Here is an 18,568-nt window from a genome sequence, read left to right as displayed (position 1 = left end):
CCACATTCTGGAATGTACCCCTGAAAGGCTCCACTTAACACAAGGCTACTTCAGGAAGCAGGTGAAAGCTTGGCTCTTCAACTAGTCTTTTAATGGAAGAAGTAACTAACCTGTAAGACAGACAAACACACACACAAACATGTTTATTCACTCCTACCCTAGCGGAGATAATATTTAATCATCTCTCTAACCTCATGTCAACTTTCTTTAAATTAGTCACCTTATTTTCTACCTCCTCATCTGTTTGTTCCATCTTTTCTTATACCCTACGCTGTCTATTAAAATGTTCTATTACATATTGTGTTGACATTGTGCGTAGTATACTATGCCATGCTTTATATTGTTTGAATATTTTTACTGCTGTAATTGTCGCTTACATTTGATTTATTCTTACTGTATACCACCTTGAGTGAATTCTTTCAAAAAGGCGGTAATAAATCCTAACAAATTTATTATCTAAGGGCATAGTTTAAACTTAGGATGGTTCCGTTATTAAAGCCATTTTTGTCTGATGTTCAACTTCATACTAAGATAGTGGTGTTCCTAGGGTGGCTGACACCCGGGGCGGATCGCCGATGCGCCCCCCCCGGCAAAAGGACACCCCCCGGGTGCATTTTTACCTGCTGGGGGGGGGGGGGGGTGCCATGTGCCTGTTGGCTTCGCTCGTTCCATGCTCCCTCTGCCACGGAACAGGAAGTAACCTGTTCCGGGGCAGAGGGATCATGGAACGAGCAGAGCCGACAGGCGCGTGGCACCCCCCCCCCCAGCGGCGTGCACCCAGGGCGGACCGCCCCCACCGCTCCCCCTTGGTACGCCACTGTACTAAGATGCAGTCTCTTGTTCTTTCTCCATTAGATCACTGAAGTTCACTTTTTGTAGGTCTACCTTTGTCCATTAAGAACATTATGCAGTTTACAGATGATATAGAATATGGACTTGGGGAAAATCCACTGCTTATTTCTAGGATAAGCAGCATAAAATGTAGTGTACTGTTTTGGGATCTTGCCAGGTACTTGTAACCTACATTGGCCACTGTTGGAAACAGGATGCTGGGCTTGATGGACCTTTGGTCTGTCCCAGTATGGCAACACTTATGTACTTAAGGCAGCACATATAATTACTGGTGGGCATATTGAGGATTGTATCATCCCAATTTTGTATATCCTTCCAGTGTCTTATTTAAGCTTATCCATGTTGCAGCGCCATTTTAGAAAAGTCATGGATATTGGCATATGGACACTTTAGGCAAAAGGTCTAGAGCTTGTGATGTATTTTACAAACTCAGGACTAAACGTAGAAGCCTAATGTAAAATCGACATATTTCTGTCCTGACCAAGGTGTCATCAATGGCAATGTATCAAAAGGTGGTAATGTAACATGTTCGAAAAAAAGATGTACCCAAGGGTGCCCATGAAGCTGAAAATGGCTCACATGCTCTGTCCCCATAGGGCAAGTACATAGTCTCTGCAAGGTCCCCGTCGCATCCCTGGTGTCCATTCAATGCCTGCAGGGAAAAATGTCTAGTGCGTCCGGTGGTGGCGATACAAAATATATAGCATGTGCAAAACATTTAACACTGCCCTGGGGTGTAAAATGTTTATTTAGATTTTGCTTACACTTCTTTCAGCAGTAACTCGACCCTTGTTGAGCTCACAATCTAATTTAGTACCTGAGACAATGGAGGGTTACATGACGTGCCCAAGAACACAAAGAGCAGCGGTGGGATTTCAACTAGGCACCCCAGTGCTCTAATCACTAAGCTACTTCTCCACCCCGTTCTGCCCCTCTGAGTTAAGTCTAGGAGTAGCTTAGTGGTTAGAGCCCTGGGCTTAACATCCCAGGGTGCCTAGTTCATATCTCCCTCAGAGCAGTGCAAAATATTAAGCAGGGGGCTTTTTCTGTTTTTGACCTCTATTTAGCACTGGACAGAAATGGAACAAAGTAAATATACTATTAGCAAATGCTGAAGGTCTTGCACCGTGGCTCTTGGCTCCCCTCTGCCTGTTCCTGCACATCTCCCGTGACTCACTGAAGGTGACATCATTCACTTCCACCTATATCTTCAAACTACTCTCCAGGTGCTTACTTACTATATTGTAACAACTGCTGATGTGGCTGCCATTGTGTTTTCCCTTTTCCCTTCTACAGGTCTTGCTCTTGGCTCCCCTCTGCCTGTTTCTGCACCTCTCCCATGACTCAGTGAAGATGACATCATTCACTCATCACCTATATCTTCAAACTACACTCCAGGCACTTGCACTTGGGGCATGCGCTGAAGAAGCGCAACCAAGGAGCAGATTGTGCTCCTGGTGTGCTCCTTGGGTCGCCTCCCGGGGCACATCTAGACTCTCTTTCTGCCTCTCTACTTTTCTTTCTCCTACTCTTTACTATCCCTGTTTCTAGGGCTGTGCCCATCTCCTTCCCCTCGATCATACCTTCCCCTATTCTGGTGCTTATTTGCCCTCGTCCGCCCTGTTTTCAGCATCCATTGCCTTCTCAACATGTCCTTGTCCCCATCCCTGTGGCCCCGCCCACTCCCGCCCCCCCCCCCCCATCTGTAGATGCAACTCCTTTACACCTGCCACGCCTTGGATTTCGTAATGTCCATTATGTTCGTCACAAGGGCTCTTTGGTTTCTGACCTTATTCTTCAATATTCTTTGGATATTCTGTGTTTGACTGAAACATTGCTCCACCCTGGTGACTCAGAGGCATATTTTCAAAGCACTTAGCCTCCCAAAGTTCCATAGAAACCTATGGAACTTAGCCTCCCAAAGTGCTTTGAAAATAAGCCTGTCAGTGTCTCTTCTTGAGTCCTGCCCTCCTGGTTATCACACCATTCACACACACCCTGCCCCTTTTGTCAGGTGGTGGAGTTGCTTGTATCTTTTCCCCCACTCTCAAAATTACCCACTGCCCCTCCAAACTATCTCCGATGCTGTGATCTTACATGTCTCTTCCCCTTTGCCTTCTGTATTCTTAGCCTTCCTGCTTGGTCCATGGGCAAATCCTTGATGTTCATACTCTTCTCCTGTCTTGCTACTCAACTACCCCTTCTTATGCCCTTTGGTTTTTCTCAGACCTTTGACTCTTTAGGACTCAACTACAACATACTGAAAGCCTTGGGGCATAAATCTGACACCAACAGCTTCTCTCCATTAACCAGGCTTGTCTTTGCTCATACCGCTCTGCTATCAAGTTAGCAAAATGTAAATATTTTGACCGTCACAACTCTGAATCTCTCAATAGGCCACAGGCTCTCTTCCAAATTTTCCACCATTTTTGCCCTGCTGAAACTTCTTCGTCATCCTATGACCCTACTCTTCTACCTCTCTGTTCTTGCAGATGCTTGGACCTTGAAAATTGATGCCCTTTGCTCTTCTCTTTCCTCAGCTCCCCTAGTCCTCTGTCTACCCTGGCCTCTCCCTCTGTTCCAGAGTCCTCTGTTTTACTCCCTCCTCTTGGTCTTTTAATTCTCTCACAGCTCATGCTCTTCTTAAAACCATCAAGTCTCTTAACCCATCCTCTTCCATTCTGGACCCATGGCCTACTTTCTTGGTAAAAAGACTTACTCCCTCCCTAACCTCTCTTCTTCCACTTCTCCAGGCCTAACTTCATACCGGGACTGTTCTCTCATCATGGATGAATCTGATTAATTTCTTTGTCTGGTTCGCAAGAGTTGGATTGGGGGAAAGCCTTGGCTTTCAGCAAGACCTTTCAGATAGTTCCACATTGACAACTTCTATAAAAAACAAATACACCTGAAAGCCATTGGTATGGGCCCTAAAGTGACTCACTGGGTTAGAAATTGGTTGAGTGGAAGGCAACAGAGGGTGGTGGTAAATGAGTTCGCTCTAAGGATAGGGCCATTACCAGCGGCGTGCCTCAGGGTCTTGTTCTTTTTAACATTCTTCTAAATGATACTGCAGAATGGCTGTTGGGAAAGGTTTGCCTCTGCAAATGATACCAAAATCTCCAACAGGATAGATACTCTGGAAGGTGTGAATAACAGAAGGAGGAATCTATAGAAGCTTGAAGAATGATCTACAGCAAGAGTCCTCAAACTGCAGTCTGTTGACCAAAACTGGCCTGCTGACTCCTTTTCCCCACTGCTGCCACCTCTCTACCTGGCCGCCTTCTCTGTGGTTTTGAATTTCTCTCTTTTTCCATCCTTTTCTTTCTGCCACCCCCACCCCCCAGGACTTCCTTCTCCTCTATAAGTTGCTGCTGCTGTGGTGACAAATAGCAGTAAACAAGAGATTAAGGGCAATGGGGGGGAGGGAAGGAGGAAAAAGAATGCTAGACTATGTTTGGGGGGGGGGGGGGCTGGGGCTGGATATAAGCACCTTTGTATTTGATTTTAAAATCTTGACCAGCAAAAACCACAGCATGTACCTTTTGGTAGTATGGCCTTAATGCTCTGGAATTGTCTTCCTAGGGAGCTGAGAAAGTAATGATGTATGGTTATTTATTTAGGGGGCCTTTTACAAAGCTGGAGCACAAATTGGCCTTAGCACACCCTTATTGCGGGTCTTTCCCATGCACTAAGGTCACTTTTTGTCATGGCCAGACAATGGCGAATTTCCTTTTTTTTTTTTTTAACTTAATGGCCATGCACTAATGTTGCCATTAGCACAGGGCCATGAGCAAACATTAGGGTGTGAGCTTTTACTGCAACCATTTTGTAGTTGGTAAGGGCCCATACACCAATCCTGTGCTAATTAATGTGTGGTAATGTAGCAGCGCTAATTAATTAGCGCAGTCATGCCCTCTTGGTGAAAAAATTAATTCTGTTTTTTAGCATGTCAAAAGTACTGTGGGATACCCCAGCGTGTCCCGTGGTAAGGCATTTTAAGCTGTTGGTGCTTACTGCAGCTTGGTAAAAGGCCCCTTAGGAAACCATTTTATTTCTGCATTATATGGAAGCGTTTATGCCTGCTAGCTTTGAACATGACGTTTTCACAGCCATTTTTGGGGCAGCATTTTAAAATAACTGATGTTTATGGAATAGCCCTTGGTTCTCTGATACTGACTTGGTCCTAGTTGTTTGTCTCTGTCGGGTCCTCTTCAGTAAAGTTCTTTATCCATTGTGCTTGAGGAGTCCTGTACGTTTTGGCCAACTCTGTTTGTCTGCTGTGGCAATCAGCAAGTCAATAGCTCAGTGCATGTGAGACACTGTGGCTGAGAGATTTGATGACTATGGAGCTTGGGACTTAACGAACTTGCCTGCTAGTTATTGTATGACTGCATTAGTTAGTTGCAGAAACTTAAGGCAGTTGTTCATCCCATTCAATAAGTTATATAGGCATTGACACAGAGTATCAATAACTATTATTCTGTGTTACACTGCTGTGCGACTGATTCTTTAACTCACTCTATGAACAATCATTCGCTCCAATCATGTTCTTGTGTCTGACTGTGTCTCTATCATTAACAGAATGATGGTGACAGAATTCTTATATGACTAGCACTTTATTTACACTCCATGCAGTTTTAAGGTAGAAGAGGATTTTAGTACATAGGCCTATGGAAAATGGGAGCTAATTCTTGTTTTTACAGTACAGGCCCCAGAAAGGGGGCTGGTATTGTTCTTTGTTCCCCCAGAGGAAGAACCTTCAAAGACCTGGAAGCTGTTATGTATTGTGTGTTATTTTTCTGTGTTGTGACTGAGTGCTCGTGACTGGCATTGCAATGTGCAGGATCTTGCTGTCTGTCTCAATTGGGGAGAATTCAGAGTTCATTTTTCCTTGCCTCCTGGCTCTTTCTGAGTTCTTCCTTCTCAGTCTCTGCTTCAGAATTCTGAGAAATAAAGAAGTGAGAATAAAATAAAATAAGAACACGATGTCTCCAGCACTATAGATCAGGGGCGTAGCCAGACACCCAATTTTGGGTGGGCCCAGGCCCAAGATGGGTGGGCAGAAGAACCTCGCCCCGTTCCACAGGTGATTTGGTCTCTCCTTCTCTCGCCTGCATGCCATATGGTCTCTCAAACATCCCCCCTCTCCCGTATACCTTTTAAATAGATTTTCACCAGCAGCGAGCAGCAACTAATACACACTGCTTATGTTGGCCCCACACCCTTCCCTCTGATGCAGCTTCCTGTTTCCGCCTAGGCAGAAATACATCAGAGGGAAGGCTGTGGGGCCGGTGCGAGCAGTATGTATGTCACTGCTCACTGCAGGCGAAGATCTGCTACTTACAAGGTATGTAGGCGGGACACTTGTTGGGAGTTTTCGGCTGGTGGGGCTTGGGGTTCCCTGCCAGCCACATCATAGGTATGCTGCTACTGGGTAGGCCTGAACCCAAAGTGGGTGGGCCCGGGCCCACCCAAGCCCACCCTTGGCTACGCCACTGCTATAGATTCATGGACCAGAGACTCCTGGCACATTGGACCACTGGAAAGGAGGCATGTCCAAAGTCCAGAACTCTTTCAGAACAGTTTGATTTAACAAACACTTTTCTTTTGTTAATAGCTTTTAAAAGGCATTTCATGTGTGATGGTCTTAAGATTGCCTTGTTACAAACAGTATGGTTGCTGAGTTATGCTTGACTTTGAAGCAGCTACTGCACATGTTTGAAATTCTGATATATCTGGTTCTGGAGGCTGAGGGAGCAGATTCTACCACCTGTTTATTAATACATTATGATCTGAAATCTTGGGACAGAAAGTGATACAACAGTTGTGCACATTTCATCCTCAACATGTAACCCAAGTCTCCAGCCTTTCATTCCAGTGTCCTCCATTGGGTTCCATTTTGACCACTTACATATAGCCCAGGTCTCCAGCCTTTCATAAGTATATCGTCCACTGGGTTCCATTACCACCACTTTCCACCTCTTGCATGCAACCCAAGTCTCCACCATTTCATTCTAGCATCCTCCACTGGTTTCCTTTACTACCAATCTCCTGCACAGGAGGCCAGATTTGGCATCGATAGCAAGAGAGGAGGAGTATGGTGTCAACAAGACAAAATGGGGCTGTACTCATTTTTTTGTGGTAATGTTGGTGTTCCCTTGTTTGTTTAAATGGGATTTAAACTATTTTGGTTAAGATAATGTATTAAATACCATCAACAAATGAGGACAGTGAGGATAAAAATGAATAAAGTATAGGCCTAGAAATGGAAATTGCACTGAATTTACAACACTGTTTTGTACAAATACATGAACACAAAAAAAGTTAAAATATGGGTCAAATACAGAGGATGGTTGGTGCTGGGAAGAAAGTTGAAAGCTGGAGACCAGGTATTGTAATGGGTAAAAAAGTGGATCGACCATATAAAACCCAGTGGACTTTAACTGCTGCTATATTCTGTCTTCCATGCTCTTTAGAAGCTCCTTTGAGAATCCTGCTTTATTAACTGACCTGGATTTCAGTCTCTTCTTCTGGTAACACACCGCCACTGTCGAGAAACTTGGAGAAAAGTTCCAGAGTTCTGTTTCGGGTATAATCTATCATCTGCAGGGTGAAAGAGAAAAGTCATCAGAGCAAAAGAAATACCGTGCTGGGTCAGATGTCTGTCCATCAAGCCCAGTGTTCTTTCTCTGATAGTAGTAGTCCGGTTCAGTTGGAAGTAGCTGCCAAATTCAAATAGGAGAGTTCTTTCTATATTGCCACCTTCCACAAGTAATAGTTGAAGATACCCAAGTCTGGCTAATAAGGATGTGAATAGGGTAAAAATTTTCAGTTTTTCAGTTCGTTTGGACTTTTTTTCCACTGATTTTTGGACTTTTTTTTCCAGTTCATCTTACACATTTCTTTAAATAATTTTTTAACACATGCTAGTTGACTACCTTGTGAACACATAGGTTAATATGTTAAATCAATTTAGCATGCACTAACTGGTAGGTATTCAAAAATGATTTAACCAAACAGAAACGGCCGCTGACTAGTTAACTCGCTTATTTGGGGGCTATCTGCTAATTTTCAGTGGCACTTAACCGCTTATTGCTGCTGAAAATTAGTGGTCAGCGCCTAAGTGAAAGCCGGCTATTTTGGGGGTGTTCTGTGGGCGGAATCAGCATTTTGCTGGTTAAGTACCAGTGTTCAGTACTTAACCAGCCAGGCTAACCACATAAATGGCACTGCATAAAACACAGCCCTATCTTTATGTGGCAACACATGGCCACAAGTTCTGCTGAAGCCCAGACATGGCCCAGCATTGAATATCTGGGAATAATGCCACTGGCTGAATACTGACCCCTAAATTTTTAACGAGCACTAATTAAATTCACGTCTCTACTGGCTAATAACTATTAATGGAACTGGCCTCCAGAAACTTTTCAAGTCACCACTAACCTTGACCATGTTCTCTACCAACCAATTCCATTGCATAATTATGCATTGACGCAAAAAAAAAAGAATACTTTTCTGAGATTATTTTTGCATCTATTATGAGTTAGGATGAAATTTGATAAAGGTCATTGACAGAAAAGCAGATTTCCATTTTCCCAGAAAGCAGAGAATAAAAGTGAAGACTCGCATCCCAGAAAGTAAGAGTCAACCGTTTCCAGATCAGTTTTGTTTTCTCTGCAGCTAAGAGCTGACAGACAGTGAACTGAACTCCATGGCTGCATTATAATCTGATCTGTAGTGTGGCTTAGTGGCAGAAAGAGCACTACAGAGGTGAAACTTCTCTGCCTCATGTAGAAATAAAGGGTTAATAATGAAAAAAGGGAAGAGAGGCTTAGCCAAAATCTATCAGAGCAGTAGCAGGGGCACAGTACAAATAGGAATGAAGCCCTAAGTCACGCCAACTAGCACAAAATACATTTTACATTATCTCACAATTTTAAAATTATTTTATGCCCTGAATGCTAAATGCCAACATTTTAATATTTATTTAATAGATTTATCAACAGTACTAAATAAGTAATTATTATTTGAAGTGTGGGAAAATGGACAAAACCTATTGGCTTGGTATTTTCACAACCAGCTGAAAGATTTAGTGAATTGGTAATACTGGTTTAACGGGGGTATATAAGAAGTTGTTATGATGGGTTATGTTTATATTTGTGAATGTATGTACATCACTTTGAGCTTTTGATGGGGTGCTGGTTAGAAACAAAGTGGTTAAGGGAACACATTCCCATCACATCTCACATGCACATAAATTAACTGCTAGCATTGTGAGATTATGAGCAACACTCAGCACTTGATGGACTACAGCTTAGCATGGGTGTAGTTTGGGTGGGCAAGGGGCGCATTGCACCCCAAACGAGCTGCCCCTTTCTCAGGAGTAAGGAAGAAAACTGTCCCCCTCCCTTGCAAGTCCAGCATCCCTCTCATCATCCCCCCATGCAGGTCTGGCACCTCTCCATCACCCCCATCCCACCGGTATGCAAATGCTCAACGAGCTGTCAGCACAAGCAGCTGAATACAGGCTGCCTCTGGGCCTACCCCACCAAGGTCTTTCCTGTGCTGCCTCCCATCATTCTGATGTAACTTCCTGTGGGCGGGATGCGGCACAGGAAAGGCCCTGACAGGGCCAGCCCAGTATTGAGCTGCCTGTGCCAGCAACCTGCCAAGTGTTTGCGTACCTGGGAGGGAGGGGGTGATGAAGAGTTGCCAGACCCATGCACAGTGGGGAGTGATGAAGAGGTGCTAGGGGGATGGGGAAGATACTGGACCTTGAGGGAGGGAAGAGAAAGCAAGAGACCTGGAGCAAGGGAGGGGGGAGAGAGGAGCAGAGAAAAAAGAGAGAGGAGAGACCTGGAGCAAAGAGGGAGGGGTTAAGCAGAGACTGACAGACAGACAAAACCTGAACAGGAGGGAGAGAGGCTGGGCCAGTGAAAGTAGGGGGAGAGAGAGGCTGGATCACGGGATCAGGGGTGGGAGATGAAGAAGGAAAGGAGGAAAAAGGAGAAGAGATGGTGGACCTTATGGAGGAAGGGAAGTAGAGGGAAGAGAAAGCCAGAGACCTGGAGCAAATGGGAGGGGGAGGGGGAAGAGATCTTGTGCTTGGAGAGGGGGAAGCAGAGGGAAGAGAGAGAGGAAAGACCTGGAGCAAAGGGGAGGAGGTTAAGTAGTGCAAGAGAGAGAGAGAAACTGGAGAGTGGGGAGAGACACTGGATCAGTAAAAGTAGGGAGAGAGAGATGCCAGACCATGGGGGTCAGAGATGACAGGGTGAAGAAGGAAGGTACGAGAGAGGGGAGAAGTTGGACATGGGGAGGGACAGGACATAGAGAATAAACGTTGAGCATGGAGGAAGTGTAGAGACAGGAACACAGAGGGGCAACGATGGACACAAGGGGAGAGAGAGAGGGGGAATGAGAAATATGAGAGGAGGATAAGGACATAGAGGGGGGATGATGATGAATATGAGGAGAGGATAGAGATACTAGAGGGCAGATGCTAAACATGGGGGGGGGGAGTATAGGGACAGGGTCACAGAGGGAACACACTGGACAGGATGGATAAGGGATACAGAGGAAAGATGGATGGTGGACATTGAGAGAGAAGAAATGTCAGAAGCACCGAGGGGTAAAAGGGGCACTCCAGGAAGATAAGACCATAGCGGACAGATTAAGTGAATTCTTTGCTTCAGTCTTCACCGAGGAAGATGTGGGAGAGATACTGGTGCCAGAAATGGTATTCAATGCTGACCAGTCAGAGAAACTGAATCAAATCTCTGTAAACCTGTAAGATGTAATGGGGCAATTTGACAAATTGAAGAGTAGCAAATCACCAGGACCTTATGGTATACATCCCAGAGTATTGATAGAATTGAAAAATGAATTTGTAGAACTATTGTTAGTAATATGTAATTTATCTTTAAAATCAAGCATTATACTGGAAGATTGGTGGGTGGCCGAAGTAACGCAGATTTTTAAAAAAGGGTTCCAGAGGTGATCCAGGAAATACAGACTGGTGAGCCTGACATCGGTGTTGGGCAAAATGGAAGAGACTATTATAAAGAACAAAATTACAGAGAATAGACAAATACAAGATATCCACGATGAATATGTATGAAAGAGATTTAAATACACTGTCTCATTTGTATGCAAATATCATCGATATCCTGAAAGCCTGACTGGATAGGTGTTGCCCTGAGGACTAGGCTGAGAACCACAGCCCTATATCATAAACCCTACAACCGAGTGCTTCCGGTAAGCAGGTGCCTTTCCCCAGTTTTTGACTAGTGGAAATTCTCTCACCTCTCCATACATTAGGGCTTGCCTCCCAGCTAAAGCCACTTCTATCTAGCATTCTCCAAGTTTTCCTGTCATACAATCCTGAAACTTGTTATAGCATTCCATAGGAAGACTCCTTAGAACCCCACAACTGCAGCAGACAGGCAGACAGCACTGCTGCTCTTATCCCTTGCACTTCAATACCTTTCTGTCTGGTCCTGCAGGGAAGTATTTCAGATTTGGAAAACCACGAACACGCAGGCCATCAATTTCATTGGCTGTTGCATCAATTTTGGCAATGATAATGTTCTCATGATCCTTGTATTTCTCTCCAAGCTGCTCCCAAATGGGTTCCAACTCCTTAGAATGTGTGCTCCAGGGAGCATCTATCACAGTAGCAGAAAACAAGTCAGTAATATATCCTGAGACCCCCCCCCCCCCCAAACCAACAGCAGCCATGTAACTTCAAGAAGTAAAGGGAGTAACAGGAAATATATTTCTCAAATCAACATTCTGAACCTGGAAGGACCTGCTACTCTGAACCCATGCTGACTCTTGCTAGCCGCACCCCTCTCTTGCAAGTAGGCAACTATCTCCCCTTTCCGGGTTTTCCTGTGTAATTGATGTGAGGCTAAATGATGCCTGGTTTGAATCCTTTTTTGAACATGGGCATTAGGGGGTAATTTAATATATTTTTCTTCACTCATAAAACTGCTTTTATAAAATTACCCCAAGTGTTACTCATGTAACAAAGTAGTGCACACTTTATCTAATGCATGTGTAGACGTATTCTTGGATGGAACTTGGGTAGAGCTGGCCGGAGTCACAATTTACAAGCATTTACACCTGCAGACCACAGCTTGAATCTAGCCATGACTTCTGCTGGTTTGCCTCTAATATTTTGTAAAGACACACAGGTATCTTCTTACCTTCTCAGCCTAGTTCAGTGGTTCTGAAACCTGGCCTAGGGGACTACCAGCCAGTTGAGTTTTCAGGATATCCCTAATGAATATGCCCATCTACCTATATTTTGACGACTCTCAAACTCTCTAAATGTAATTACAAATATTTATTCCAATCTGCATAGCTTGCATATATTCATTATCATATCACTACTAAAATATACAATATTCACCCCACAGTACAATAATATTAAAAGTCTACTTATCTTATCACAATATTCTTGCTGGAGCCCACCTATTCTTCTCAAATTCCAAATTCTAATAAGTATGCTGATCTAATGTGCTCCGCCCTTGATGGTGAAAAGGAACAGACAAAAAACGATCATCTATAGTTCAATAGCATTGAAGATCACTCCAAGAAACTTGAATAACTTTTCCTCTTCACACAATGTAATGGTATCAATTCAGAGAAAACGTAAACCACGTTAAGTAAACATGTGTGTTTCTGTTTATTATGTCTTGCTATATACTAATAAAAATATATGGGGGGGGGGGGAAGTCTGTTAGTGAGAGTCTCTAGCAGTATGGTCTCCTGATGAAGCATTTAGTGAAACATGGCCTGTTGAGACCGTGGGAATACAACTGACAGAGACAATTTGTGATACCTTGCGAGAAACTATCTATAATATTTGTTATGCATGAGAAACATTTGAAGAAATAAAAGACTTAGAGCCCTGTTGACTAAGCTGCGCTAAGAGCACACTAGCGTTTTTAGCATGCATTAATGATTAGCATGCGCTAAACATTGTTCCCCATAGGAACATATGGGCGATTCTAGTGTTTAGCATGTGTTAAAAACGCTAGCTTGAATTAGTAAACAGGGCCCTTAATGTGGTTTACATTTTCACCAAATTGATACCACTGATGGGACGTCATTACATTGTGTGAGGAGGAAAAGTTATTCCAAGTTTTTTGGAGTGATCTTCAATGCTATTAATGATCATTTTTTGTCACCATCAAGGGCGGAGGACATTAGATCTGTTGCATACTTATTAGCATTTGGACTTTGAGAAGAAGAGTATTGTGATGAGATAAGTAGACTTTTTAATATTATTGTACTGCAGGCTGATATTGTATATTTTAGTAGTAATATGATAATATATACAAATTACGCAGGTTGGAATAAATATTTGTAATTAAGTTTTGACAGTTTGAGAGTCATCACAATATAGGTAGATATTCAAGAATATTAGTTTACAATTGAAGAGTTTGTAGTCCATAATAATCTGTGTAATGAATGTGCATGAGAGAGATTTGCAGGAGGTGAAAGGTATGCAAATCTTTCTCATGCATATTTATTAGGGATATCTTGAAAACATGAATGGCTGGTGTTCCCCCAGGACAGGTTTGAGGACTACAGGCTTAAATTACCTACTGTAAAAATACTGGCTGCTTGAGTGGGATCAATGAAATCATCTTGCTCATAGGGAGCAGCTGCTGATAAGGTCATCTTGGAGAGAGCTAGTCCACTGGATCAAAACATGTAAATTGACTAGGTTCTTTGACTGAATGTCTTCATCTACAGCTATGAATGATTATTATGAGTGTCAAAGAAACTGGACCTGCTTGAGGCTTTCAAAGATCAGAATCACCTACTCTGTCCTACTGCATAATTTCTAGAGGTAACACATTCTACAGAGGCTAAATCCAGGACAAGGTGTACAGTTATCCTAGTATTTCCCCTGCCCCTGAAGCAGCAATTATTAAGCAAAACAAAGGCCACTGTTGAGTGTTTGAAAGAAAGACATGTCATTTTTCTGAAGATAAGTATTAAGACTTGTAGAAACATCCTATATAATAAAACGCACCTCCAATATTCTGAAGCTGACTGCATGGCTGAGGCATTCCTGCTCTCTGTATCCATCTCCTGAATTGACATCACGTACTTCCGGGTTCGTCACAAGCAGAAGTGACCAATCACACGAGGTTTCTCGGCTTCAGAATGTTGGAGGTGCATTCTATTAAATAGGATTGGTCAGTTCCTTGAAGCACAGCCAGAGCTCAGCGTCCTGCACAGTAACGCTCAGACACCAGAGAGAGAGAGAGAGGGGGGGTGCCTGACACCAGAGAGAGAGGGGGTATCTCTGTCACACACACACACACTCTCTCTCTCTCTCTCTCACACAGTCAATGTCTTTCTCTCTCTCTCACTCTCACACACTGTCTCTCACACACTCTGTGTCTCACACTGTATCACATTCACTCTCTATGTGTCACACAGTCACTCACACACTCTCTTGGTCTCATACACTCAGTCTCACAGAGAGTCTGTGTCTCACACACACTCTTTCTCTCTCTCTCGCACACACTGTATCTGTGTGAAACACACTCTCTCTCTCTCACACTGTGTCTCACATATGCACTTGCACACACTCTCATTCTCACACACACACTCTCTCTTTCACAGGCACACTCGCACCCAGACTCACTCTCTCTCTCACACACACTCGCACATTCACTCTCTCTCTCACACACAGTCACTCTCACATACACTCTCTCAAACATACACACTCCGAGGAAAACCTTGCTAGCGCCCGTTTCATTTGTGTCAGAAACGGGCCTTTTTTGCTAGTTATAATATAATGTGGTATTTTGAGAGAAAATTGTTAAATGCAAATATGTATGTTAGGAGTTTTTTTTAGGACCATGATTGAGTTTTGACCCGTTAAGCATGAATGCTTTGGTTTATACTGAAGTCCTTTTTTTCTATATATATTTTTATATTTTAAGACACTGTCCATTATGTGTAATTTCTAGATATCTTCTGTTTGTTTCTGGTGATAGTTGCCTATATTAGAGCCTGTAAACACAGTCAGTGTGTTTGCTTTCTCCTGGGTTTAATGGGAGATTTACTTACAGAATTCAACAAAAACATTCTTGGTTTCATCATAAACAACCTCTTCAAAGGTTTTGCCCACAAGGATTTTCACTGGATGTTTGTCCCAGCCTTCAGGGGGCTCCTCACTGATCATAATATGCTATTTATAAGGGAAAAATAAAGCAGCATAACTATTAATAACACCATCATAAACCATCATAACACCATCAAGGAAACCTGCAACAGAGGAACATACCATTTTATCCTGTGTAAGCAGCCCAGAGTGTGAAAATTTAGCAGATGATGAAGGGTTCTTCTTAGTTCTGTGAGCTGCATCTTTAATCTTTTGTTAGCCTTGTGAAAGTGTCATCTCAGACCAAGTTATCTTGTAGGTTTTCTTTGACCTAATTTTATTCAGTACAGGCAGACATGATGCTCCCATTCTGCAGGTTTTTTAAGCATGTTACGGTAGCTTCCTCAGCAGCCTCACTTTCACAAACCTTCCAAGAACAGCAACAGCCAAGTTTTCCAAGGCTCATCATATCTTACCAGATGCCCAGGTATTTCTTATCCAGCTCTTCTCCCTCTTAAGATCTCTCCTTTTCAATCTGTCACTTCTCTTCTTTCTGTTTCTCCTGCCTCATCTACATCTCTCAATCTTTTCATTGTGCCCCATCGCCTCTCTTCTCCCAACCCGTTTGGATTTAGGCATAAGCTAAACAAGCTATAGCTTAAGGCCTCACAAAATTTGGAATGTTTTTTTTTTTTAACTTTTAGGATTTTATGTTAGTTTTTATGTGTACTGTAGTTTTTTAAAAAATCTTGTGTAGTAAATTTTTATGTAGTTTTAAAATGACTTTATATGTAATTAATTTAAGTAATATTTTAAGCCCAAATTCATGGAGACCCAAGGTCCTGTTTTAGTACACACCTTTGTGAGACCTTCTGGTGCAACATTTAAAACAGTGGTTTCCAAGCCTTATATAGCTTAAGGCCTCACCAAGTCTAAATCCGGCACTGCTCCTGACCCACCTACAAACCCTCACTAATATCTTCATCTCTATCACTCTCTATTTTTTCTTATTACATTGTCTGTTCTTCTTTTTCACTTTAACTGAAGAACATACAATATGTCATATTAGGTCAGACCAAAGGTCCATCAAGTCCCCCCCCCCCCCCCCCCCCACTATTTTGTCTCAAACAGTTCCTGGTCTACAAAACAAGCAAGCGCCCAGAAGATACTGAAGAGTGGTTCATTCTTTATGGTTCACTACCAGTGATGAGTGGTAACTTTCCTAAAGCTATGTGGTTAATGTTTGTGGACTTTCTTCTGGAAATTTTTCCAAATCCTCTATGTGAAAAAAAGAATACCTTCTCCAATTTGTGTTGAATCTGCTTCTGTTAGCTTCATTGAGTATTCTCTAGTTGTAGTAGTATTTGATAGAATAAATAACTGTATTTATTTAATCATTTGTATTCTGTATATAAAACAGATCACATCATAACATCTCTCTATATAAAAGGCAAAACCAACGTTCTATGAAGCCTCCAGCCGGAAGTGTGAAGGGGGCGAGATATCCGGTTTCCCTATGAGTGTCTGCCCCGCCCTCTCTGTAACACAGTCAGTGAAGGAAAACAGCAGAGCACGAAATCAAATCACTGGCTCTGTAACAGTGAAGGACTCAGAGGGGGGGAGGGGGGAGAGGCCAGAGGGCAGGGACACGGACACACACACTCCCACATGCACACAGAAGAAAACATTGCTAGCCCCCGTTTCATTTGCATCAGAAACGGGGCTTTTTTACTAGTTCATAATAAAACAGAAAAATTACAGCAATTAAAACTCAAGTGAGACAGCACATGAAAACATACTATAAGCATAAATAATATAATATTTTGCTCACTGCAGCCACCATAAATGACTGATATAGGAACAGTCTCTTATTCAGGTCAAATGCCTCATGCAACACTGCACCACTACAGGTACCCATTAATTAAAGATATTAATGAATCTACCAGGACCAATGCAGCCATGATGACAGTACATTTAATCAAAAACATCTAGCCCATTATAATAAGTTAATACTGATATCAAATGTCAAAGATCTGTGTAAAAAGCAAAGCCTTTAGTTGTATTTTGAATTGTGTAGAATCAGGTTAACAGCCTATTTCATTTGAAAGGATCAGTTACAGAAAAGGCAAAAAGTATCATTTCAGCAAAATGTATTTTAGGCACGGATGGAATAGACAAGTGATCCCTTCAGATCTTAAAGCTCTGCTTGGCCTGTAAATTTTTAAAATCATAACATGGAACATCATTTTGCAGTGTCTTGTGTATCAAACAGTAAGAGCTTAAATTTTGATATGAAATTGAATAGACAGCCAATGCCTTCGATTTATCTGGGAAATGCCCAGATAAAGTGAATTGCAGTAATTAAGATTCATTATCATCAAGCTTTAGATGATTGTTCTAAAATCATCAATACACGGGGTTCCACCTACTTAACAGGTGATAGAAGGAATACTCTACAGCTGCCTTGATCTGAAGGGTAGAGTCCACACTGATCTCCAGACTATGTACCTGTTGGGAGATAGTAATCTGTATGTCCCTGAAAAGTCAACAATGAAGGAATATCAGATGATGTTAAATGACTAAAAATAATAATCTCAGATTTAGCCGAATTGCAGCCATCCAAGATGATACAGATTGAAGCCATATAGGAAGTGCCAGCAGCAACATCAAAAGAAGTATTAATGGTTAAAAAAAAAAACCCTGAATGTTACTGGATTAGAATTGATAATGAATGCTCAGGTTGCAAACCTTGTGAGACAGAGGAACCAAGAAGAGACTGAAAAGTAAAGATGGAACCCCTGTGCTCAAAGGATGTAAAGCAGAACAGAAGAATCTAAGCAGACCTGTTAATACTAATTAGCGATATATGAAGAAAAACAAGAAAATGCAGTGTCAGAAAGGCCAACTGCTGTTAAACTATGGAATGATTAAGAGTGTCAAACAAAGCAGAAATATCCAGCAGGACCATGAGATAACAGGAACGGTGATCTAAACCCTCTTTCATCATACCAATGTAGAAAGAGTGTTTATGTGCTCTGGGATTTTCAACAGCCATGTTGCAGAGGATTTAACAATGCAGATTGTTCAACAAAATCACTAAGCTATATAAGTACAATTTATTATTAACCTTTAATTCTACCTCACTCTTTAAACCTTCCACCCCCCTTCTCAGCCCAATGGCAATAACCCTTCCCTGGGCACATACAAGGAATTCTCTCAATATTGGGGGTGCTCAAGCCAGTGGCATAGCTATGTGGGGCATGGGGGGGCCTGGGCCCCAATAGATTTGACCCCGAACCCCCCTGACGACGACCCGCCCGACCTCCCCTCCCGCCACCAACCCGCCGTTGCCACTGCCTGCCTTTGCTGGCAGGGGACCCCAACCCCCACCAGCCGAGGTCCTCTTCTCACAAAAGGTTTCCTTCTGTTTCTGACGTCGTGCAGGACGTCAGACTCACAGAACAAAGCCTTGCAGATCAGCTGATCTGCAAGGCTTCATTCTGTGAATCTGACATCCTGCACGTACAACGTGCAGGACATCAGAAACAGAAGGAAGCCTTTTGCGAGAAGAAGAGGACCTCG

The 18,568-nt window shown here is 42.8% G+C and overlaps 1 protein-coding gene across 1 annotated transcript in view; it reads right to left on the bottom strand.

Moving 5' to 3' along the window:
• Positions 1–5,437: 5,437 nt before the first annotated feature.
• Positions 5,438–18,568, bottom strand: part of PDIA2 (protein disulfide isomerase family A member 2) — a 45,376-nt gene continuing 32,245 nt past the window's right edge. The window contains exons 8-11 of the mRNA XM_030212081.1: positions 14,953–15,073; positions 11,338–11,519; positions 7,366–7,458; positions 5,438–5,798 (exon numbers count right to left, since the gene is read on the bottom strand). Of these exons, the coding sequence (XP_030067941.1) occupies positions 5,730–5,798; positions 7,366–7,458; positions 11,338–11,519; positions 14,953–15,073 (465 nt within the window). The 3' untranslated portion in view covers positions 5,438–5,729. The remainder of the gene's footprint in view (positions 5,799–7,365; positions 7,459–11,337; positions 11,520–14,952; positions 15,074–18,568) is intronic.

The sequence above is a fragment of the Microcaecilia unicolor genome, chromosome 8 (assembly GCF_901765095.1).
Source record: "Microcaecilia unicolor chromosome 8, aMicUni1.1, whole genome shotgun sequence".
Classification (NCBI taxonomy): domain Eukaryota; kingdom Metazoa; phylum Chordata; class Amphibia; order Gymnophiona; family Siphonopidae; genus Microcaecilia; species Microcaecilia unicolor.
Note: the sequence above shows the minus strand (reverse complement) of the source record. Positions and strands in the feature narration are given on the sequence as shown.